This window comes from Salvelinus sp. IW2-2015, linkage group LG5, assembly GCF_002910315.2.
Source record: "Salvelinus sp. IW2-2015 linkage group LG5, ASM291031v2, whole genome shotgun sequence".
NCBI lineage: Eukaryota > Metazoa > Chordata > Actinopteri > Salmoniformes > Salmonidae > Salvelinus > Salvelinus sp. IW2-2015.
In genome coordinates this window covers 34,862,726-34,884,722 of record NC_036844.1, presented here as the reverse complement: position 1 = coordinate 34,884,722, position 21,997 = coordinate 34,862,726, and the positions used below count along the sequence as shown (strand labels likewise).

The following is a 21,997-nucleotide window of genomic DNA, read 5'->3' as shown; positions in this document are numbered from 1 at the left end:
ATTAATTAAAACAATAGGCCAAATATACACTGAAGGTGGTTAATAAGACATTGAATGTTCCTTCGTGGCCTAGTTAAAGTTAAAGTTTTAACTTAAATCAGCTTCTAAATCTATGGAAAAACTTGAACATGGCTGTCTAGTAATTTTCAACAACCAACTTGACAAATCTTGAAGAATTATTAAAAGAATAATGGGCAAAGATTGTATAAACCAGGTGTGCAAAGCTCTTAGAGACTTACCCAGAAAGTCTGACAGCTGTAATCGCTGCCAAAGGTGATTCTTTGTATTGACTCAGGGAAATGTGAAAATGTATGTAATTGTATTATTTCAGTATTTCATTTTCAATAAATCAACAAAAATGTCCAAAAAACATGTTTTCACTTGTTATTGTAGGGTATTGTGTGTGTGTATAGGAGTGAGAAAATAAATCAATTTAATCCTTTTTAAATTCAGGCTATAACACAACAAAATGTGGAGTAAGCCAAGGGGTATGAATATTTTCTGAAGGCAAAACATGGTTGAAACTCATTTTGTTCTCATGGATCATCAGTCATTGCATCCATAGCTTTGTATATGAATTTGAGAGTGGTTACATTACTCCAGCCCCATCCCTCAACTATTTACTAAATTTGTGATTGGGTGTCTGCTTTGTTATTGTTTGAACTGCAGATTTCCCCTTTAACTATATGGAATAAGAGTTTCAACATTTCAAAAGTGTAACGACTTTCTTCCTGGGATGAAGGAGAGGACCAAAATGCAGCGCAGTTAGTGTTCAACATGTTTAATTTAACGAACTGTGAACACTTACAACAATACAAAACAACAAACGTGAAAACCGAGACAGTCCTATCTGGTGCAAACCACAAACACAGAGACAGGAAACAACCACCCACAATCCCCAACACAAAACAAGCCACCTATATATGATTCTCAATCAGGGACAACGATTGACAGCTGCCTCTGATTGAGAACCATATTAGGCTGAACACAGAAACAGACAAACTAGACACACAACATAGAATGCCCACCCCAACTCACGCCCTGACCATACTAAACAAATACAAAAACAAGGGAAAACAGGTCAGGAACGTGACAAAAAGACAGTACATTTTGTGTAATATAGTGACAATTTGTTACATGTTTTTCAACCTGAATAATATTCACAATTGTCCACAATAATGTGGTAACACATGGAATATTGTTGATATCTTGTCTACTAAAATATGCCCCTTATTAAATATATGTAAAGAATAATTTTATTGATTTGCATATGAAAAAAAGTGGTGTACAGGGATGTTGTGCTATTTTCACAATACAATTATTTAATTAAATGAACATATTCATCCATTTTTAAACTGATGGATCTCATTTAAAATGGTGGACAGTATTTTCTATCATGTTTATTTGGAATTAGGTCAGTCCTAATTTTTCCATGTTATGAAAAAGTGTGAATTTAACATGTTTTCCATCGAAGTGGTTAACAGTGTCATAGCGAGTTATTCACAGACGAGAACTCAAAATTGACTTGACATTACATGTATCATTGTGTTCTAGTTTCGGTTTCTGTCCCACTATTATAAGAGAGAAGTATCCTGTGGCTTCTGTCAACTTCAGTATGATTGATGACCCTGTCATTAGTCCCGCCCCACTATGAGTCATTCTGTCATTCTGTCAAAACAAAAAGATGAATGACTTTCGTTTTGGTAGAATGACAGAATGATTCATCTTGTGGTGAGTAGGCCTACATTTTGAAAGACAGATATAGATGGCTTGTTATTGATGAACTTTTTGACAATATACCAGAAGAAGAGAAGTCACATCTATGTAGATCATACTATTTATCTAGGTTTCTTCTTATCTTGGAAATGTCTTTTTAAAAAAGTAAAAAATATACAAAAACATGAGTGCACACTTTCAAGTATGCCAGCTTTATAGTCAGTTTTGGACAGGCTCAATGAAAAACAGTTTTTCCCATGTAAATGTATACATCAATAAATGAATTGACTAAAACTGACTAAATTACAGCACGTGTATGTGTGGTTAGGGCCTGAGACAAAATAAATACACATTGTAGAGTGAAATATACATTTGACGGTGACTTCATGCTATGGCTGTACCAACTTGACTATTGACATTGTCACCATGTCCTGCTTCACCTTTACTCTCACTCCTGACTGCTGTAGCTATTGTGTCCTAACTGACCTACTGCTATCCACTGCTTCCTCTGCTACCTGCCTCCCCTCTCCTGGTGACACATTGTGTAACTTTGAACTCCCATCACAACTAGGGTATGACAAAAGCTGTATAAAGAAAGAGACAAACAAGAGCTTTTTGATACATCATTCTTTTATTGATGAATGAAACTTAGACAAAGAACAATTACATCTCAGCAAGTAGGGTGTCATATTCCTGGAAAGCTTCCCAGGCTGCAGCCCGGTGAAAAACCTAGCGCCTACTGGAAAACACGTACAGTATATGCTTGTCTTACAATGGATGGCTGTTGTTGTCCAATGGATGGCTGTTGTCTCAATAGTACAGTCAGTGAGAGAGAAGTATCCTAAGGCTTATGTCAAACTTTTGATTGATGACTCTGCATTTAGTCCCGCCCCCTGACATATAATGACTAATTTTGCCCTCCCCTGTATTTGGTACGTCCCACTATTACATCATTTCATACCCAGAATCCTCCACATTTTCTGATTTACCTGTGTATAAATATGAGTATTAATTCAAGGGATCTCACACTTCTGCTCAGTTATCTTAACCTCTCTAGGGTACGTGAGACGGTAGCGTCCCACCTCTTCAACAGCCAGTGAATCTGCAGGGCGCCAAATTCAAAACAACAGAAATCCCATAATTAAAATTCCTCAAACATACATGTATTTTACACCATTTTAAAGATACACTTGTTGTAAATCCAGCCACAGTGTCCGATTTCAAAAAGGCTTTACGACGAAAGCAAACCAAACGATTATGTTAGGTGAGTGCCTACTCACAAAATAACACAGCCATTTTTCTAGCCAAAGAGAGGATTCACAAAAAAGCTGAAATATAGATAAAATTAATCATTAACCTTTGATGATCTTCATCAGATGACACTCATAGGACTTCATGTTACACAATACCTTGTATGTTTTGAGTTTACATTGGCGCCTTACGTTCAGAAGTTCCAAAACATCCTTTGATTTTGCAGAGAGCCACATCAATAAACAGGAATACTCATAATAAACATTGCTAAAAAAAGAAAACAACTGTTATGCATGGAATTTTAGATGCACTTCTCATTAACTTCTCTAGGATAGGGGGCAGCATTTTCACGTTTGGATGAAAAGCATACCCAAATTCAACTGCCAGCTACTCATCCCCTGAAGATAAGATATGCATATTATTAGTATATTTGGATAGAAAACACTCTGAAGTTTCTAAAACTGTTTGAATCATGTCTGTGAGTATAACACAACTTATTTAGCAGGCGAAACCCCGAGGAAAAATCATTCAGAATTATTTTTTTTGAGGTACTCTCTTTTCAATGAATTTCATGTGGAATCGAGATTTCTAATTGACCTTCTTGCAGTTTCTACCGCTTCCACTGGATGTCAACAATCTTTAGAAATTGGTTGAGGTTTTTTCCTTTGTGTAATGAAGAAGTATGGCCATCTTGAACGAGGGTCACTTAAAGTGCCCTGTTAGATAGAGGCGCATGACCAGAAAGCTAGCTACAGTTTGTTTAAATCCTGTATTAAACACAGATCATACCATCTTCATTTTATCGATTATTTACGTAAAAAAATACCTAAAGTTGTATTACAAAAGTAGTTTGAAATGTTTTGGCAAAGTTTACAGGTAATTTTTGAGATATTTTTGTAGTCACGCACAAGTTGGAACCAGTTTTTTCTGGATCAAACGCGACAAATAAATGGACATTTTGGATATATATCGACGGAATTATTCGAACAAAAGTACCATTTGTGATGTTTATGGGACATATTAGAGTGCCAACAACAGAAGCTCGTCAAAGGTAAGGCATGAATTATATTTTTATTTCTGCGTTTTGTGTCGCGCCTGCAGGGTTGAAATATGCTTCTCTCTCTTTGTTTACTCTGTTGCTATCCTCAGATAGCATCGTTTGCTTTCGCCGAAAAGCCTATTTGAATTCTGACATGTTGGCTGGATTCACAACAAGTGTAGCTTTAATTTGGTATCTTTCATGTATGTGTGTGTGTGTGTGTGTGTGTGTGTGTGTGTGTGTGTGTGTGTGTGTGGTGTGTGTGTGTGTGTGTGTGTGTGTGGTGTGTGTGTGTGGTGTGTGTGTGTGTGTGTGTGTTGTGTGTGTGTGTGTTAATGTTTCTTATCCAAAGGTGCTTTCAAGCCAACTGGGAACTCTAGGTAAAATCATGGTGTCAATGATCTTCAGTTTTTAAAGTTGGAGCGCTAGAACAACATGGAAGAAAATGAAACAGATTAATAACCAATATCACTCCATGCTCCTTTTAACTTTTCCCAACATCTCCTCTTATTCTCATCATACATGTGCTCCATCTATGAACCGCTGCAACGTATTTTCTTTACTTGATACAGCTGTGACGTTTCCTTCTACCCACACTGGAATTACAGCATTTTTACCCCTCCCCATCCTTTTCTAAACATTTTCCAAAACCACTCAAATTTTCATCCCTCTACCAATAGTGGAGCAAAATGTCCACCTTGACTCCCTTTTTGCTGTCTTAATTCTTGTCCACTACAGGGGGTGCTGTTTCAACTTCGACATTTTGCGTCTCCAAATTAAACTGCCTCGTACTCAATTCTTGCTCGTACAATATGCATATTATTATTACTATTGGATAGAAAACAATCTCTAGTTTCTAAAACCGTTTGAATTATGTCTGTGGGTGAACCAGAACTCTTTCTACAGCGAAAATCATGACAGGACATGCGAAGGTCTGAAAACTAGGCTCTGATCTTGGATCAGTTTAAAGCTCTGTATGTGCCCTATGGATCGAAATGAACTGCACCCGCCTTCCCCTGGATGTCAGTAACCAATGAGAAGTGGAATGGTGTTTTCTACGTATTTCTCAGAGCTTATAAAAGGGCAAGGAACGAGGTGCGCTCTCTTTTCGACTTCCGCCATTACGCAACGCAAGACCTCAGGATAGCATTTTGACAGCTCAGTTATCGGCCTTAGATATGTCCGTCTGTAATTTAATTCGGTATAGGTGTTAGAAACATCATAACGAAGTTATTTGAAACCGATTTATATCAGTTTATGCGAGTATATTGCTATTTTCGGAATTTTCGTAGTATTGCGTTTGAGGATTTGGACATGTGTGTGCCACGTAGCTACTGTTAGCTGCTAGTTCCGAAGTTGAAGTGGACGTTTTACAACAAAGCAACGATTCTTTTGGACAAAAGGACACCTTGCCCAAGATTCTGATGGAAGCTCGTCCAAAAGTAAGAGCTATTTATGATTTTATTCCGTATTTATGTGGAAAAATGTAAACGCATTTTTCGGCCATTATTGCGGCACTAGTCTGGCTGTAACGCACACTGTATGTCTAGTAACGCTAATTTTAAAAAATCTAAATCAGCGGTTGCATTAATAACCAATGCATCTTTCATTAGCTGTCCAACCTGTATTTTTTTAGTCAATCTAATCGATAGATAATCGTAAACTTAGGTGCCCTTCCAAGATGGCGCCGGCCAGAATGCATGCCATGTTTTGACTGATTACATAGCATACCACGATTTGTGATGCTAAATATGCACATTTTCGAACAACTCTATATGCATTGTGTAATATGTGTTACAGGACTGTCATCTGAAGAATTCTGAAAAGGTTAGTGAAAAAATTAATATATTTTGGTGGTGATAACGTTATCGCGCTTTTTGCCTGGAATCAAGCTGGGGTGATGTTAGCTCATGTGGTATGCTAATATAACGATACATTGTGTTTTCGCTGTAAAACACTTAGAAAATCTGAAATATTGTCTGGATTCACAAGATGTTGGGCTTTCATTTGCTGTACGCTGTGTATTTTTCAGAAATGTTTTAAGATGAGTAATTAGGTAATACACGTTGCTCTCTGTAGTTATTCTAGTCGCTTTGGGTGAGTTTTGTGATAGTGGCTGCAAGGTAAACTGTGATTTATACCTGAAAAATGCAAATTTTTCTAAAAAAACATATGCCATACCATAAATATGTTATCAGACTGTCACTTATGAAGTTGTTTCTTGGTTAGTGGCTATATATATCTTTATTTAGTCGAATTAGTGATAGCTACTGATGGAGTAAAAAACTGGTGGAGTAAAAAAAGTGGTGTCTTTTGCTAACGTGGTTAGCTAATAGATTTACATATTGTGTCTTCCCTGTAAACATTTTAAAAATCAGAAATGATGGCTGGATTCACAAGATGTTGGGCTTTCTTTGCTGTATGCTGTGTATTTTTCAGAAATGTTTTAGGATGAGTATTTTGGTAATTGACGTCGGTCTCTGTAATTATTCCGGCTGCTTCCAACGCTATTTCAGATTGCAGCTGCAATGTAGAACTGTGATTTATACCTGAAATATGCAATTTTTTCTAAAAAAACATATGCTATACCATAAATATGTTATCAGACTGTCATCTTATGAAGTTGTTTCTTGGTTAGTGGCTATATATATCTTTATTTAGTCGAAATTGTGATAGCTGCCCATGCAAGGAAAAAAAATGGTGGAGAAAAAAAAGTTGTGTCTTTTGCTATCGTGGTTAGCTAATAGATTTACATATTGTGTCTTCCCTGTAAAACATTAAAAAAATCGGAAATGATGGCTGGATTCACAAGATCTGTATCTTTCATTTGGTGTCTTGGACTTGTGATTTCATGAACATTTGATTATATGATATCCCTGTGGCTTTAGGCTAGGCTATGCTAGTCAGCTTTTTTGATGGGGGGGATCCCGGATCCGGGTTTGTGACTCGTTAGAGGTTAATCATTCTTCTCGCCATTACTCTCTTCCTTTGATAGTCTATGAGATTCCGTTCTGTCAAAACATTCTTATTCATGCCCCACTTTACCGCCCAACACAGGGTGGTAAAGCTAGCTAGCATCGAAACCTAGCAGCTAGCTAAGCCCCTGGCAATGTCAACACGTTTTCCTACTTGGTCAATGAACGTTACAAAATCGTCATAAACTCATTAAACATTTATTTAAAACTTCTTCGGGATTGGTGTCCCTTCCACGGGACGGTTGAGCCAATGTAGGCTAATGCGATTAGCATGAGGTTGTAAGTAACAAGAACATTTCCCAAGACATTGACATATCTGATATTTGCAGTAGCTATTACAGTGAAAGAATAACATGTTGTTTGAGGAGAGTGCACAATTTTGAACATGAAAATATATTAATAAACATATTAGGCACATTTGGGCAGTCTAGATTTTTTTTAAGCAGAAATGCAATGGTTCATTGGATCAGTCTAAAACGTTGAACGTGCACTGCTGCCATCTAGTGGCCAAAATCAAAATTGCACCTGGGCTGGAATAATACATTATTGCTTTTCTCTTGCATTTCAAAGATGATGGTACAAAAAAATACTAAATAACGATAGTTTTTTTCTTTGTATTATCTTTTACCAGATCTATTGTGTTATATTCTCCTACATTCCTTTCACATTTCCAAAAARTTCAAAGTGTTACCTTTCAAATGGTACCAAGAATATGCATATCCTTGCTTCAGGGCCAGAGCTACAGGCAGTTAGATTTGGGTATGTAATTTTAGGCGAAAATTGAAAGAAAGGGGTGAATCCTTATTTAAGAATGGTATTTATTTCAATGGTATTGATTCTAACATGCAATTGGTATATGCTACACAAAATACATGCCTTCAGAGTCTTTGTCAATGTGACAGCCACATCCCAAGATATCCACTAAGGCCATACTCGTATTTGTAATTGTTTCTAGAAAATTGCCCATATCCGTATACTCATATTCGTAATCGTATCCAGAAAATTGCGTATACTCATATCAGTATACTCATAATCGTAACCAGAAAAGGTCCCATATCCGTATATTCATATTCGTAATCATATCCAGAAAAATTGCTCATATCAGTATTCTCGTATTTGTAATCGTATCCAGAAAATTGCCCAAATCCATTATGATACTGGTTTTGTCCATCTATTCGGCACACCCCTAATATTCACATRGTCTGGATTGTGGAATGGGGAAAAACCTAGCGCCACCTAGCCAACACATCTATGGTTGTCATCCAATGGACAGTTGTTGTCCAATAAATGGTTGCCATCCAATTTACCCGGTAAGAAGCTACTCGCAATTTCAGCTGAAGACCCAGCACTCCATTGAAGAAACATTGGATCCTCTTGTGCTTCATAGTCCATGGGATGATGGTTGAACACTTTCCATTCCAAAGGATGGCTGTTGTCGTCCAATGGATGGCTGTTGTCCAATGAATGGTTGCCGTCCAATTGACCTGGAGAGAAGCCACTCGCACTTTCAGCTGAAGACCCTGCACTCCACTGAGGAAACACTGGAACCTCTTGCGCTTCATAGTCCATGGGATGATTGTTGAAGGCTTTCCCTGAGACATGTTTCAAGGTACCTCGTCTTTAGGAATCTGAGATGAAGTGTGAGATTTTTAGACAGTTAAGTCTGAATAAGGAGGGGTATGAAAATATGTAGTAGTGTCATGGAAATAACAAGTAGGTAAGTATCACGTAAGTTACTCTTGCCTAGTGACAACAGGTTTGTTTGTATCCGTAGAAACACACAATAGCAGTACAAAAATGTGCAGTTAAATACTTCAAAATCTTTTAGACATAAAACATCAAAGAAATCTACAAAAAGGACCAAGGCACTCCTAGTCAATTACTGAGCAAGAGGACAAGTACATTAGATTTTCTAGTTTGAGAAACAGACGCCTCACAAGTCCTCAACTGGTAGCTTCATTAAATAGTACCCGCAAAACACCAGTCTCAACGTCAACAGTGAAGAAGCGACTCCGGGATGCTGGTCTTCTAGGCAGAGTTTCAAAGAAAAATACATTTCTCAGACTGGCCAATAAAAAGAAAAGATTAAGATGGGCAAAAGAACACAGACATTGGACAGAGGAATTCTGCCTAGAAGGCCAGCATCCCGGAGTCGCCTCTTCACTGTTGACGTTGAGACTGGTGTTTTGTGGGTACTATTTAATGAAGCTGCCAGTTGAGGACTTGTGATGCGTCTGTTTCTCAAACTAGACAATCTAATGTACTTGTCCTCTTGCTCAGTTGTGCACCGGGGCCTCCCACTCCTCTTTCTATTCTGGTTAGAGTATGTTTGCGCTGTTCTGTGAAGGGAGTAGTACACAGTGTTGTACGAGATATTCAGTTTCTTGGCAATGTCTCGCATGGAATAGCCTTCATTTCTCATAACAAGAATAGACTGACGAGTTTCAGAGCCTATAATCGAATCCACAAATGCTGATGCTCCAGAGATGCTCCAGATACTCACCTAGTCTAAAGAAGGCCAGTTTTATTGCTTCTTTAATCAGGACAACAGTTTTCAGCTTTGCTAACATAATTGCAAAAGGGTTTTCTAATGATCAATTAGCCTTTTACAATGATACACTTGGATTTGTTAACACAAAGTGCCATTGGAACACGGGAGTGGTGGTTGCTGATAATGGGCCTCTGTACGCCTATGTAGATATTCCATAAGAAATCTGCAGTTTCCAGCTGCAATAGTAATTTACAAAATTAACAATGTCTAACTGTATTTCTGATCAATTTGATGTTATTTTAATGGACAAAAAATGTGCTTTCTTTCAAAAACAAAGACATTTCTAAGTGACCCCAAAACTCTGGAACAGTAGTGTATATGTAAAGAATAATTTTATTGATTTGTAGATGAAGAAAAAGTGGTGTACAGGGACGTTGTGCTATTTTCACAATTCAATTATTTAATTAAATGAAGCACAACAGAAAACATATATTCATCCATTTTTAAACCGATGGATCTCTTTTAAAATGTTGGACAGTATTTTCTATCATGTTTATTTGGAATTAGGTCAGTCCTAATTTGTCCATGTTATGAAAAAGTGTGAATTTAACATGTTTTCCATCTAAGTGGTTAACAGTGTCATGGTGAGTTATTCACAGAAGAGAACTCAAAATTGACTTGATATTACATGTATCATTGTGTTCTAGTTTTGGTTTCCGTCCCACTATTATATAATTTCATAATAGGGCTCAAGTCCGTAAAAATGGCAGTGTGAGAGAGAAGTATCCTGTGGCTTCTGTCAACTTCAGTATGATTGATGACCATGTCATTAGTCCCGCCCCACTATGAGTCATTCTGTCATTCTGTCAAAACAAAAGGATGAATGACAGAATGATTCGTCTTGTGGTGAGTAGGCCTACATTTTGAAAGCCAGATATAGATAGCTTGTCATTGAACTTTTTGACAATATACCAGAAGAAGAGAAGTCACATCTATGTATATCATACTATTTATCTAGGTTTCTTCTTATCTTGGAAATGTATTTTTCAAAAAGTAAAAAATATATGAAAACATGAGTGTGCACACTTTCAAGTATGCCAGCTTTATAGTCAGTTTTGGACAGGCTCAACGAAAAACAGTTTTTCCCAGGTAAATGTATACATCAATAAATGAATTGACTAAAACGGACTAAATTACAGCACGTGTATGTGTGGTTAGGGCCTGAGACAAAATAAATACACAGTGTAGAGTGAAATATACATTTGACGGTGACTTCATGCTATGGGTGTACCAACTTCACTATTGACATTGTCACCATGTCCTGCTTCACCTTTACTCTCACTCCTGACTGCTGTAGCTATTGTGTCCTAACTGACCTACTGCTATCCACGGCTTCCTCTGCCACCTGCCTCCCCTCTCCTGGTGACACTGTGTGTAACTTTTCCCTCCCATCACATAGGGGAGTATGTATGTACATGTACATGTTGTATGTACATGTAGGTATGGTTAAAGTGACTATGCATATATGATAAACAGAGATTAGCAGTAGCGTAAAAGAGGGGTTGGCGGGTGGTGTGTGACGGGAAACAATGCCGATAGTCCGGTTAGCCAATGTGCGGGGGCATCGGTTGGTCAGGCTAATTGAGGTAGTATGTACGTGAATGTATAGTTTGTCCTGCTTCATGTTTACTCTCACACCTGTCTACTGTAGCTATTCTGTCCTAACTGACCTACTGCTATCCACTGCTTCCTCTGCTATCTGAATGTATACTCTCAGCTGGCAAAAGCTGTATCAGAAAGAGACAAACAAAAGCTCTGCTGGTGACACTATGTGTAACTTTTCCCTCCCATCACATAACTCGGGTATGACAAAAGCCGTATAAAAAAGAGACAAACAAGAGCTTTTTGATACATCATTATTTTATTGATTAATGAAAATTAGAAAAACAACAATTACATCTCGGCAAGTAGGGTGTCGTATCCCTGGAAAGCTTCCCAGGCTGCAGCCCGGTGAAAAACCTAGCGCCTCCTGGCAAACACATAGATGTTTGTCTTCCAATGGATGGCTGTTGTCCAATAAATGGTTGCCATCCAATTGATCCTGTAAGGAGCTACTTGCAATTTCAACTGAAGGCCCAGCACTCCACTGAGGAAACATTGGATCCTCTTGTGCTTCATAGTCCATGGGATGATGGTTGAAACGCTTCTATTCCAAAGGATGGCTGTTGTCGTCCAATGGATGGCTGTTGTCCAATGAATGGTTGCCGTCCAATTGACCTGGAGAGAAGCCACTCTGCACTTTCAGCTGAAGACCCTGCACTCCACTGAGGAACACTGGATCCTCTTGCGCTTCATAGTCCATGGGATGATTGTTGAAGGCTTTCCCTGAGACATGTTTCAAGGTACGTCGTCTTAAGATATCTGAGAAGAAGTGTGAGATCCCTTGAATAATACTCATATTTTAACAGGTAAATCAGAAAATGTGGAGGATTCTGGGTATGAAATGATGTAATAGTGGGACGTACAAATACAGGGGAGGGCAAAATGAGTCATTATATGTCAGGGGGCGGGACTAAATGCAGAGTCATCAATCAAAAGTTTGACATAAGCCTAGGATACTTCTCTCTCACTGACTGTACTATTGAGATTATCAAATCAAATCAAAGTTTATTTGTCACGTGCGCCAAATACAACGGTGTAACCTTACAGTGAAATCCTTACTTACAGGCTATTACCGACAGTGCATTTCTAAATTTAAAAAAGTTATTAGGTGAATAAAAGCTAAGTAAAGAAATATAACAACAGTAAAAAAGACAATGAAAAATAACAGTTGCTAGGCTATATGCAGTAGTGAGGCTATAACAGTAGCGAGGCTATATACAGGCACCGGTTAGTCGGGCTAATTGAGGTTGTATGTACATGTAGGTATGGTTAAAGTGACTATGCATATATGATAAACAGAGATTAGCAGTAGCGTAAAAGAGGGGTTGGCGGGTGGTGTGTGACGGGAAACAATGCCGATAGTCCGGTTAGCCAATGTGCGGGGGCATCGGTTGGTCAGGCTAATTGAGGTACTATGTACGTGAATGTATAGTTTGTCCTGCTTCACGTTTACTCTCACACCTGTCTACTGTAGCTATTCTGTCCTAACTGACCTACTGCTATCCACTGCTTCCTCTGCTACCTGCCTCCCCTCTCCTGGTGACACTATGTGTAACTTTTCCCTCCCATCACATAACTAGGGTATGGCAAAAGCTGTACCAAAAAGAGACAAACAAGTGCTTCTTGATACATCATTCTTTTATTGACTAATCAAAATTAGATGAACGACAATTACATCTCGGTAAGTAAGATGTGGTCTCCCTTGAAGGCTTCCCCGGCTGCAGCCCATGTACTCCAGTGAGTTTATCAAGCACTTTCAGTTCCAAGAGTCAAGTGTAGCAGATGGCAGCTTGTGACAACTAGCTTCAGAGTGCAAATTTATGTTGGCGAAATGGTATTGAATCCAACATGCAGATGGCAGATGCTTCACAATCAAAATATCTTCAGCGTCTTTGTCATTGGGAAATCCACATCCTGAGACATCCACATCGTCTGGCTTCAACACTGGTTGCAAGAGGATCTGTTGGCCCCCAAACCCCTGTTGATTATGGAACATTGAAAAACCTAGCAAGCTTACGGACAATGTTAAATGTGATATAGCGAAGCACCTGAGTGAGTTGGGTGGGAAATTACACAGATACTTTCCCGGAGTGGACACAAACAACTGGATTCGTTATCCCTTTCATGCCCTGCCTCCAGTCCTCTTACCTTTATCTGAACAAGATATTCTCATCGAAATTGCAACAAGCGGTTCTGTGAAAACTGAATTTCATCAGAAGCCACTGCCAGATATCTGGATTGGGCTGCGCTCAGAATATGGGTCGTGCTGTTAAGACACTGATTCCCTTTGCAACCACGTACCTATGTGAGATTGGATTTTCTGCCCTCACTAGCATGAAAACCAAATACAGGCACAGACTGTGTGTGGAAAATGATTTAAGACTGAGACTCTCCAATACAACCCAACATTGCAGAGTTATGTGCATCCTTTCAAGCACACCCTTCTCATTAACCTGTGGTGAGTTATTCACAATTTTCGATGAACAAATAAGGTTTTATATGTAAGACGGTTAAAAAAATAGCAAAATTATTGATTATTATTATATTATTATTTGTGCCCAAGCGCTATAAGAGCTCTTTGTCACTTCCCACGAGCCGGGTTGTGACAAAAACTCCCACTCATTCTTATGTTTAATAAATGTATCGTATAGTATCAAAAATCCAAGATGGCGTAGCAGTGCAGACGTGGTTTGTTGTCCTCACGTTTACTCTTTGTATTTTTGTCTTTTTTGTAGATATTCCAAATTATTTTTCAATCTCTTTTTCCATTTTTAAATTAAATATACCTTCCGGTAACACGCCTCACTCAATGTGACACGGATCCGCTTTTTTTTTAGACCCTATAGCCAAAACTTTCATCAGAAGGTAGCCAGCTAATTAGCTAAGTTACTAGCCATTTAATCATTGTTAGCCACTGCTAGCGGCCTTTACCCTCTGCTCAGGTCAGGCACCAGCCATTTTTTTAGCCTGGAAAATACCTGCCAGCATCGGACTGTTTTTCTTCAATACAACGGCAGATTCCTGCCGACCATTGATCATCACAGCTAGCTATCTTCAACTGAGTGACCCAGCCCCGAAGCTAGCCCTGAGCCAGGCGCATCTCCCGGCTAGCAAACGAAATTTCCACAACCACAATACCTCTTTCGCCATCTCGCCCGGTCCCCTCGTCGACACGGCGCCCCGCCGTACCACCACGACTGGTCCGCAGACGTAATTCCATCAGCTGTGCTTCACCACCTTGCCAGACGACGGAGCAGCCGCTTTTACTTACCCGGAACTGCTAACTTTAAACGCTGTGTCTCCCACGTGCTAGCGTAGTAACAACTACCTAGCTGCTTCCATGTTTCATCTATTGCTGTACACTAGACTCTATGATCACTTGGCTTCATAGCTGATGCTGCTGGACTGTTCATTTATCACGGTATCCACTTTGTTTACCTTTGTTCAGTTAACCGACCCTCTGCCCAATCATCGCCATTTGTCCTGTTGTTGTTGACTTAGCTGATTAGCTGTTGTTGTCTTACCGTTGTTGACTAAGCTAGCTCTCCCAATCAACACTCGTGATTGCTTTCTGACTCGCTTTATGTCTCTCTCAAATGTCAACGTGCCTTGTATACTGTTTGTTTAGGATAATTATCATTGTTTAAGTTTACTGCGGAGCCCCTAGTCCCACTGTACATGCCTTAGATACCTCCTTTGTCCACCTCCCACATTGCGGTGACCTCACCCAGTATAACCAGCATGTGCAGAGATGCAACCTCTCTTATCATTCCTCAGTGCCTGGGCTTACCTCCACTGTACCCGCACCCCACCATAACCCTGTCTGCACATTATGCCCTGAATCTATTCTACCACGCCCAGAAATCTGCTCCTTTTATTCTATTTCCCCAATGCAACAAACGACCAGTTTTGCTAGCCTTTAGCCATACCCTCATCCTACTCCTCCTCTGTTCCTCGGGTGATGTGGAGGCTAACCAGGCCCGCGTGTCCCAGGCACTCTCATTTGTTGACTTCTGTAATCGAAAAAGCCTTGGTTTCATGCATGTTAACATCAGAAGCCTCCTCCCTAAATTTGTTTTACTCACTGCTTTAGCACACTCTGCCAATCTGATGTCCTTGCCGTGTCTGAATCCTGGTTTAGGAAGGCCACCAAAAATTCTGAGATTTCCATACCCAACTACAACATTTCCGTCAAGTTGAACTGCCAAAGGGGGAGGAGTTGCAATCTACTGCAGAGATAGCTTGCAAAGTTCTGTCATACTTTCCAGGTCTATGCCCAAACAGTTCGAGCTTCTAATTAAAAAATGTATCTCTCCAGAAATAAGTCTTCACTGTTGCGCCTGTTATAGACCCCCCTCAGCTCCAGCTGTGCCCTGGACCATATGTGAATTGATTGCCCCCCATCTATCTTCAGAGCTGGTTCTGTTAGGTGACCTAATGGGATATTCTTAACACCCAGCAGTCCTACAATCTAAGCTAGATACCCTCAATCTTACACAATTTATCAAGAACCACCAGGTACAACCCTAAATCCGTAAACATGGACACCCTTATAGATCCTGACCAACTTGCCCTCCAAATACACCTCTCCTGTTTTCAATCAGGATCTCAGCGATCACTGCCTCATTGCCTGCATCCGCTAGGTTCCGCGGTCAAACAACCACCCTCATCACTGTCTAACGCTCCTAAAACACTTCTGTGAGCAGGCCTTTCTAATCGACCTGGCCCAGGTATCCTGGAGGATATTGACCTCATCCCGTCAGTCGAGGATGCCTGGTCGTTCTTTAAAAGTAATTTCTCACCATCTTAAATAGCATGCCCCTTTCAAAAATTGTAGAACTAAGAACAGACCTAAATAAAAAAAATAAAAAAAATAGTGTGTGTGGCAGACTTACAATGATGGCAAAAAAAAAACACATTTGAGAGTGCGCTGACCCTGGTGCTAGAGGGGTACGCAGCTGGAGGTTGAATGTTTGAAGGGGTACGGGACATAAAAAGTTTGGGAACCACTGATGTAGACTAATCTACCCGCACAGCCTATCCACACTGTATCTGTGAGCTGTTGGCTAGTGTCATATGCCAAGACTGGAGGACGCACAATTTCTATTTAACAGAACAGTTTGTGACAAAACTATCGGTAGAGTTGAAAATGCGATGGAAACACATTGAAAATGACATTTTTATCTCAGTACATGAAAACATAAGTGAAGAAGTACATTTTGTGTGCACTACGTCAGTTTGGTGGAAACACACTGGTGGGAAAATGTGCATATTTTCTTCATACGGATTTGAGAATATTCACATGAAAATCTGTTGCCAATCGGATTGGAAACCTAGCTACTGCGTGTGTAGGTAAGTAGTGTAGGTAGGTAAGGATGAAGTGAAAACCTATAGGATAGCTCTCCACGAGGTTGGTTGGGCATGAAATGACAGCAAGCTTTACAATACTGAGCATGCTAACAGACAAGTGGGGCGCAGGTAGCCTAGTGGTTAGAGCGTTGGGCCAGTAACAGTAAGGTTGCTAGATTGAATCCCCGAGCTGACAAGGTAAAAATCTGTCGTTCTGCCCCTGAACAGGCTTAACCACTGTTCCTTGGCCGTCATTGTAATAAGAATTTGTTCTTAACTGACTTGCCTACTTATCACAGTTATACTTCAATTATATCTTTATTCACTTATTAATAAGAAAGCATGTCCACCACCCACGCATAAGTGGATGATGTGAGTGCTCTGCAATAACGATGGCTGGTCGACGAACCACCCTTAGATGATTCGTTGAGAGCCCCGACACAAAGGATACAAAMATCTTTTATAGCAAAGATACACKCCCTTAGTCTACATGACAAACAACAGATGTGTGGATTGGGTCAAAAGGTTAGGATTTSTATGAAAGAAATMAATAATTCACAGAAGACAGTATCTGCTATAAAGACTGTTCTCATTGTGTGGAAACCAGGGTCTGGCCCCCAAAACAAGGWTCCCCTCATCATTATCCATTCCCGAGCCATCTCCACCCTGGTACCTKCCGGCACACAAACACCAACTCATGCTATGGAATGCYGTCTTTTAGGTTATCACCAAAGGCATGGTAAATCTACTGTCAGCATTAAATCTCCCAGAGGCCCAACTCAGAAGACCACYCACAGATGAGTGTTCTAAGAACCCTATGATCGCAAATGGTTAAAAGTAGTCCTTGTGCATAGAGTTGTATAGTTTGTTTCAAACATTTTAAAATTAATAATCTTAGTGTCGGCATCACTCTGTTACCATGGAATTAACCTACAGCTCGGTTCAGTCCTACATTCTGTGTTATCACTTACAGTGAGCTCAAAGTATTGGGACAGTGACACATTTTTGTTTTTTGGCTCTGTACTCCAGCACCTTAGATTTGAAATGATACATTGACTATGGAGGTTAAAGTGCAGACTGTCAGCTTTAACTTGAGGGTATTTTCATCCATATCGGGTGAACCGTTTAGAAATTACAGCACTTTTTGCACATAGTCCACCCATTGTAGGGGACCAAAAGTATTGGGACAAATTCACTTATATGTATTTAAGTTGTCAAAAGTTTAGTATTTGGTCCCATATTCTTAGTGCACAATGACAAAGTGTGAAAAATGGTTGTGAGTAAGTACATTTTACAACATCTTGATGTAAAATCTTGTTTATTGCTCATTGTATTACAGTAGTTTGTAGAAAAAGACARATAGGTTAAGCAGATTGATTTGAGCCCAGGTCTCCACAGGAGAAAAATGTTCCTGCACATTATCAACATCATCACRACTGTCTGAGTCTTAACTTAACTAAATGCTATGGTCACTGCATAGTACCTATAACTGGTTTCTATCTTGCTCTCCCTTGTGGCATAACTTTTATCGTCTTCTTTTATTGGTCCCTACAGCTCCGTTTTGTCCTTSCTGGCAGCACACCTGAAGCCCAGGTTATCAGAAGCCGAGTCCGGAGTGTTCCCCATCCTGTAGAAACACAGAAACAAAACACAGTCCCATTTCAACACCCACACTTTCCAAGTAAAGTAACAGCAACTGATCCTCAAACCCTCATTCTATACATTGAAAATCGAAAGGTTACTGGATCGATGGATCGAAGACGTCCCGACCAGATTTCAACCAGTAAAATACGTCTTRATCACGTCGTATGCCTACTGGGTAAGCTTCGCATCCTAAACTTTCACTTGCCTGGTCGTGATACGAGCCTTGTGATTGGCTGATCCATCTTCCGTGTCGATCCAGGAACCACCACGCAGCACGAACATTGGTCGTCCTCCAGGGAAGGGTGTAGATGTCCACTCCCATGCATTTCCCATCATGTCATATAGTCCTGAGGGAGGGGACAGAGAGACAAACTGATGACCAATTACACTACTCCTGGCCACTACTCCCTARACACTACTCCTGTTCACTACTCCCTATACACTACCCCTGGCCACTACTCCCTATACATTACTCCTGTTCACTACTCCCTTATACACTACTCCCTGGGCCACTACTCCCTCATACCACTACTCCTGCCACTACTCCCTATACACTACTCCTGGACCCACAACTTACTCCCTATACACTACTCCTGGCACTACTCTCTATACACTACTCCTGGCCACTACCTCTATACTACTCCTGCACTACTCTATACACTACTCCTGGCCACTACTCTCTATACACTACTCCTGGCCACTACTCCTTACACTTACTCCTGGCCACTACTCCCTATACACTACTCCTGGCCACTACTCTCTATACACAAGGGCACTGCGTTCATCCACCTCTGGCCTGCTCGCCCCCCTACCTCTGAGGAAGTACAGTTCCGCTCAGCCAGTCAAAACTGTTCGGCTTCTGGCACCCCAATGGTGGAACAAACTCCCTCACGACGCCAGGTCAGCGGAGTCAATCACCACCTTCCGGAGACACCTGAAACCCCACCTCTTTAAGGGATAACCTAGGATAGGATAAAGTAATCCTTCTCCCCCCCCCCTTAAAAGAGTTAGATGCACTATTGTAAAGTGGTTTGTCCACTGGATATCATAAGGTGAATGCACCAATTTGTAAGTCGCCCTCGATAAGAGCGTCTGCTAAATGACTTAAATGTAATGTAAATGTACACTACTCCTGGCCACTACTCCCTATACACTACTCCTGGCCACACTCTCTATACACTACTCCTGGCCACTACTCCCTATACACTACTCTCTATACACTACTATCTAACCACTCCTCTATACCACTACTCCTGCCACTACTTCCTGGCCACTACTCCTGCCACTACTCTTTATACACTACTCCTGCACCACTTCTATACACTACTCCTGGCCACTACTCTCTATCAACTACTCCTGCCATTACTCCCTATACACTACTCCTGGCCCATACTCTCATACACTACTCCTGGCCATTACTCCCTATTACACTACTTCCTGGCCACTACTCTCTATTCACTACTCCTGGCCACTTTACTCTCTATACACTACTCCTGCCACTACTCCTCTATATACTCCACTTACTCCCTATAACACTACTCCTCATAAACCACTACTTCTATTACCATACTTCTCTATACACTACTCCCTACACTACTCCCTATACACTAACTCTCTTATTACACTACTCTCTATACCACTACTCTCTATACCACTACTCGTCTACTACCCCACTACTCCTCTTAGACACTTTACTCTTCTATACACTACTCCTGGCCACTACTCTCTATACACTACTCCTGGCCACTACTCTCTATACACTACTCTCTATACACTACTCCTGGCCACTACTCTCTATACACTACTCCTGGCCACTACTCCTGGCCACTACTATGTAAATCCGAAAGAATTGGATATGGATCAAGAAAATGGTGATGCTCTGATTCTCCCGCTGCTAAGCTGGGTGGAAGGCTGTATAAAGGGAAATTTACCAAAACTGTTCTGAGGAGGGAAAGCAGTGACAGGGGCGATACCATGGTAACCGTCCTCTGCTGTGTCTCCATCAGGGAACAGGCCCTGAAACACAACAGGATAATAATGTAATGTCTCATTTATAACAGGTCGTAATCAATATAACGTCACAATAGTGTTCGATTTGGCTGCTGAGGGGCAAGGAGACCCCCTTGCTCCTCTAAAACCATTGACAACTACGTGCCGTTTTCAAGGGATTGTTAAATAAATGTTATAGGCTAACTATTTAGGTGGGAATTGTGAKGCGAAAGTCCCAACTTTAAATCTTCATCATACTTCTTCTTCTTCTTCTTCTTATTATTATTCTGCACGCTACTCCTCTTACACCGTTTAAGATAGTAATGCCATTCAAACTTAAAAATGTGCAGACTGGAATAGTGTGGTTGCATACAACTTTTTGATATTATTTATACTTTTTAAGCTACATTTTTTTGTCATTCTTTTTGTCCATCATCATTCACTTTAATTTTACTTTTGGAAAAAAGCTCCTCATTGTGACATCACTTCCAACTTCCATTCACTGTAAATGCAACKAATCAGCAACTTTGACCACTTTGCTAAACACAAGTTAGAGGGTATGACATCTTCCTCTACCTCTCTACTATTCAAATCTGAAATAATAACTGAATTATCTGGTTCCGATCAAACGTTACAGCTGTATAAGTGACCGCATCAACAACATTTTCTGTAACTTTTTATAAACAACTGACATTTTGACCACTTTCTGAACAAGTTAGACAAAAAGTTAGAGGTTATGACATCTTTGTCTACTTTTCTGTTATTCAAATCTGGAACAGAAATATCTTGTGCAGATCTAACGACAAATAAGAACATAAATATCTACTACCAATCTAGAGTTACAGCTGTTTTAGTAACCACATCAACTATTAACTGCTATGGAACTTTTCAGAACTTTCAATTTATAACAATGGGGGAGCACATTCTAAGCATGACACAAATCAGCTATCTTGACCACTTTTCCCAACAACGTAGACAAACGTAAAGGGTATGACACCTTGGTCTACTTCTCTGCTATTCAAATCTGAAATATGAACAGAAATATCTACTACCAATCAAGAAGTACAGCTCTAATTTAGCTAACTTTCCACTGTTGAATTAACTGCCATATAACTTTTCAGAACTTTCAATTTATAACAATTTATAACAATTTATGACACAATTACTTTTGACACCAATTCGCTACCTTGACCACTTTTCTCAACAACTCGTCCTAGACAACAACTTAAAAGGGTAACTTCAACAATGCCTCCTTGTCGTCTATACTCTATCACATMTTCCATATACTGTGGTATTCTAGTAGGAGACTGTAGAAAAGTGTAGTAGGCTAGTGTAGTGTGTAGTTATTTGTGATGAAATATGTGATCTAACTGCCCCACAATTCAAAATAATAAGGTTGATAGTGTAGTCTATCAAAGTAATCAGACCAATTATTTTACTAAATTTTACTAGTTGGCTTAAGTAAAATATTTGAAACTTCTTCCACTACTACAGAAATACTTGTAATGAGTTAAAGCAAGTCCCACCCCCAAAATTTTCATGGACATTTTCATGGGCATTTTAATATCACACGAAGAGCATAGTCAGAACTACACATTTCCGATTATTCCATATCTATCTCTATCAGAGTTCTACAGCAAACAGTAAACATCAATTGATCGTGTATTTTCAGATACYTGAGGGTTGTGAGATCCATTTGGCATGCTAGCTAAGCAAACAACATGGGTCATTTAGCTTGCTTCATCAAAGATMAGGCTTTTGGAAGGAGCTTGACATGGGCAAGTCCTCATCCTGGTAAAGTTGTTAGTCGGACTGCTGTCACCACCACTATAGACGGCAAGCAAATCAAACAATATTTGGATATAGCCATCTATACTGAAC

General features: G+C 40.0%; 1 protein-coding gene and 1 long non-coding RNA gene across 2 annotated transcripts in view; both read right to left on the bottom strand.

Annotated features, from left to right (window-relative positions):
- Nucleotides 1-17,784: 17,784 nt before the first annotated feature.
- Nucleotides 17,785-21,997, bottom strand: part of sumf2 (sulfatase modifying factor 2) — a 17,032-nt gene continuing 12,819 nt past the window's right edge. The window contains exons 7-9 of the mRNA XM_023988325.2: nt 20,059-20,143; nt 18,333-18,474; nt 17,785-18,110 (exon numbers count right to left, since the gene is read on the bottom strand). Coding sequence (XP_023844093.1) covers nt 18,032-18,110; nt 18,333-18,474; nt 20,059-20,143 — 306 coding nt within the window. The 3' untranslated portion in view covers nt 17,785-18,031. The remainder of the gene's footprint in view (nt 18,111-18,332; nt 18,475-20,058; nt 20,144-21,997) is intronic.
- Nucleotides 18,481-20,044, bottom strand: LOC139027790 (uncharacterized). The gene is made up of 4 exons (XR_011479961.1): nt 19,823-20,044; nt 19,442-19,466; nt 19,255-19,366; nt 18,481-18,624 (listed from the first exon to the last, which is right to left on the bottom strand). It is a non-coding gene; the product is annotated as an uncharacterized lncRNA (long non-coding RNA).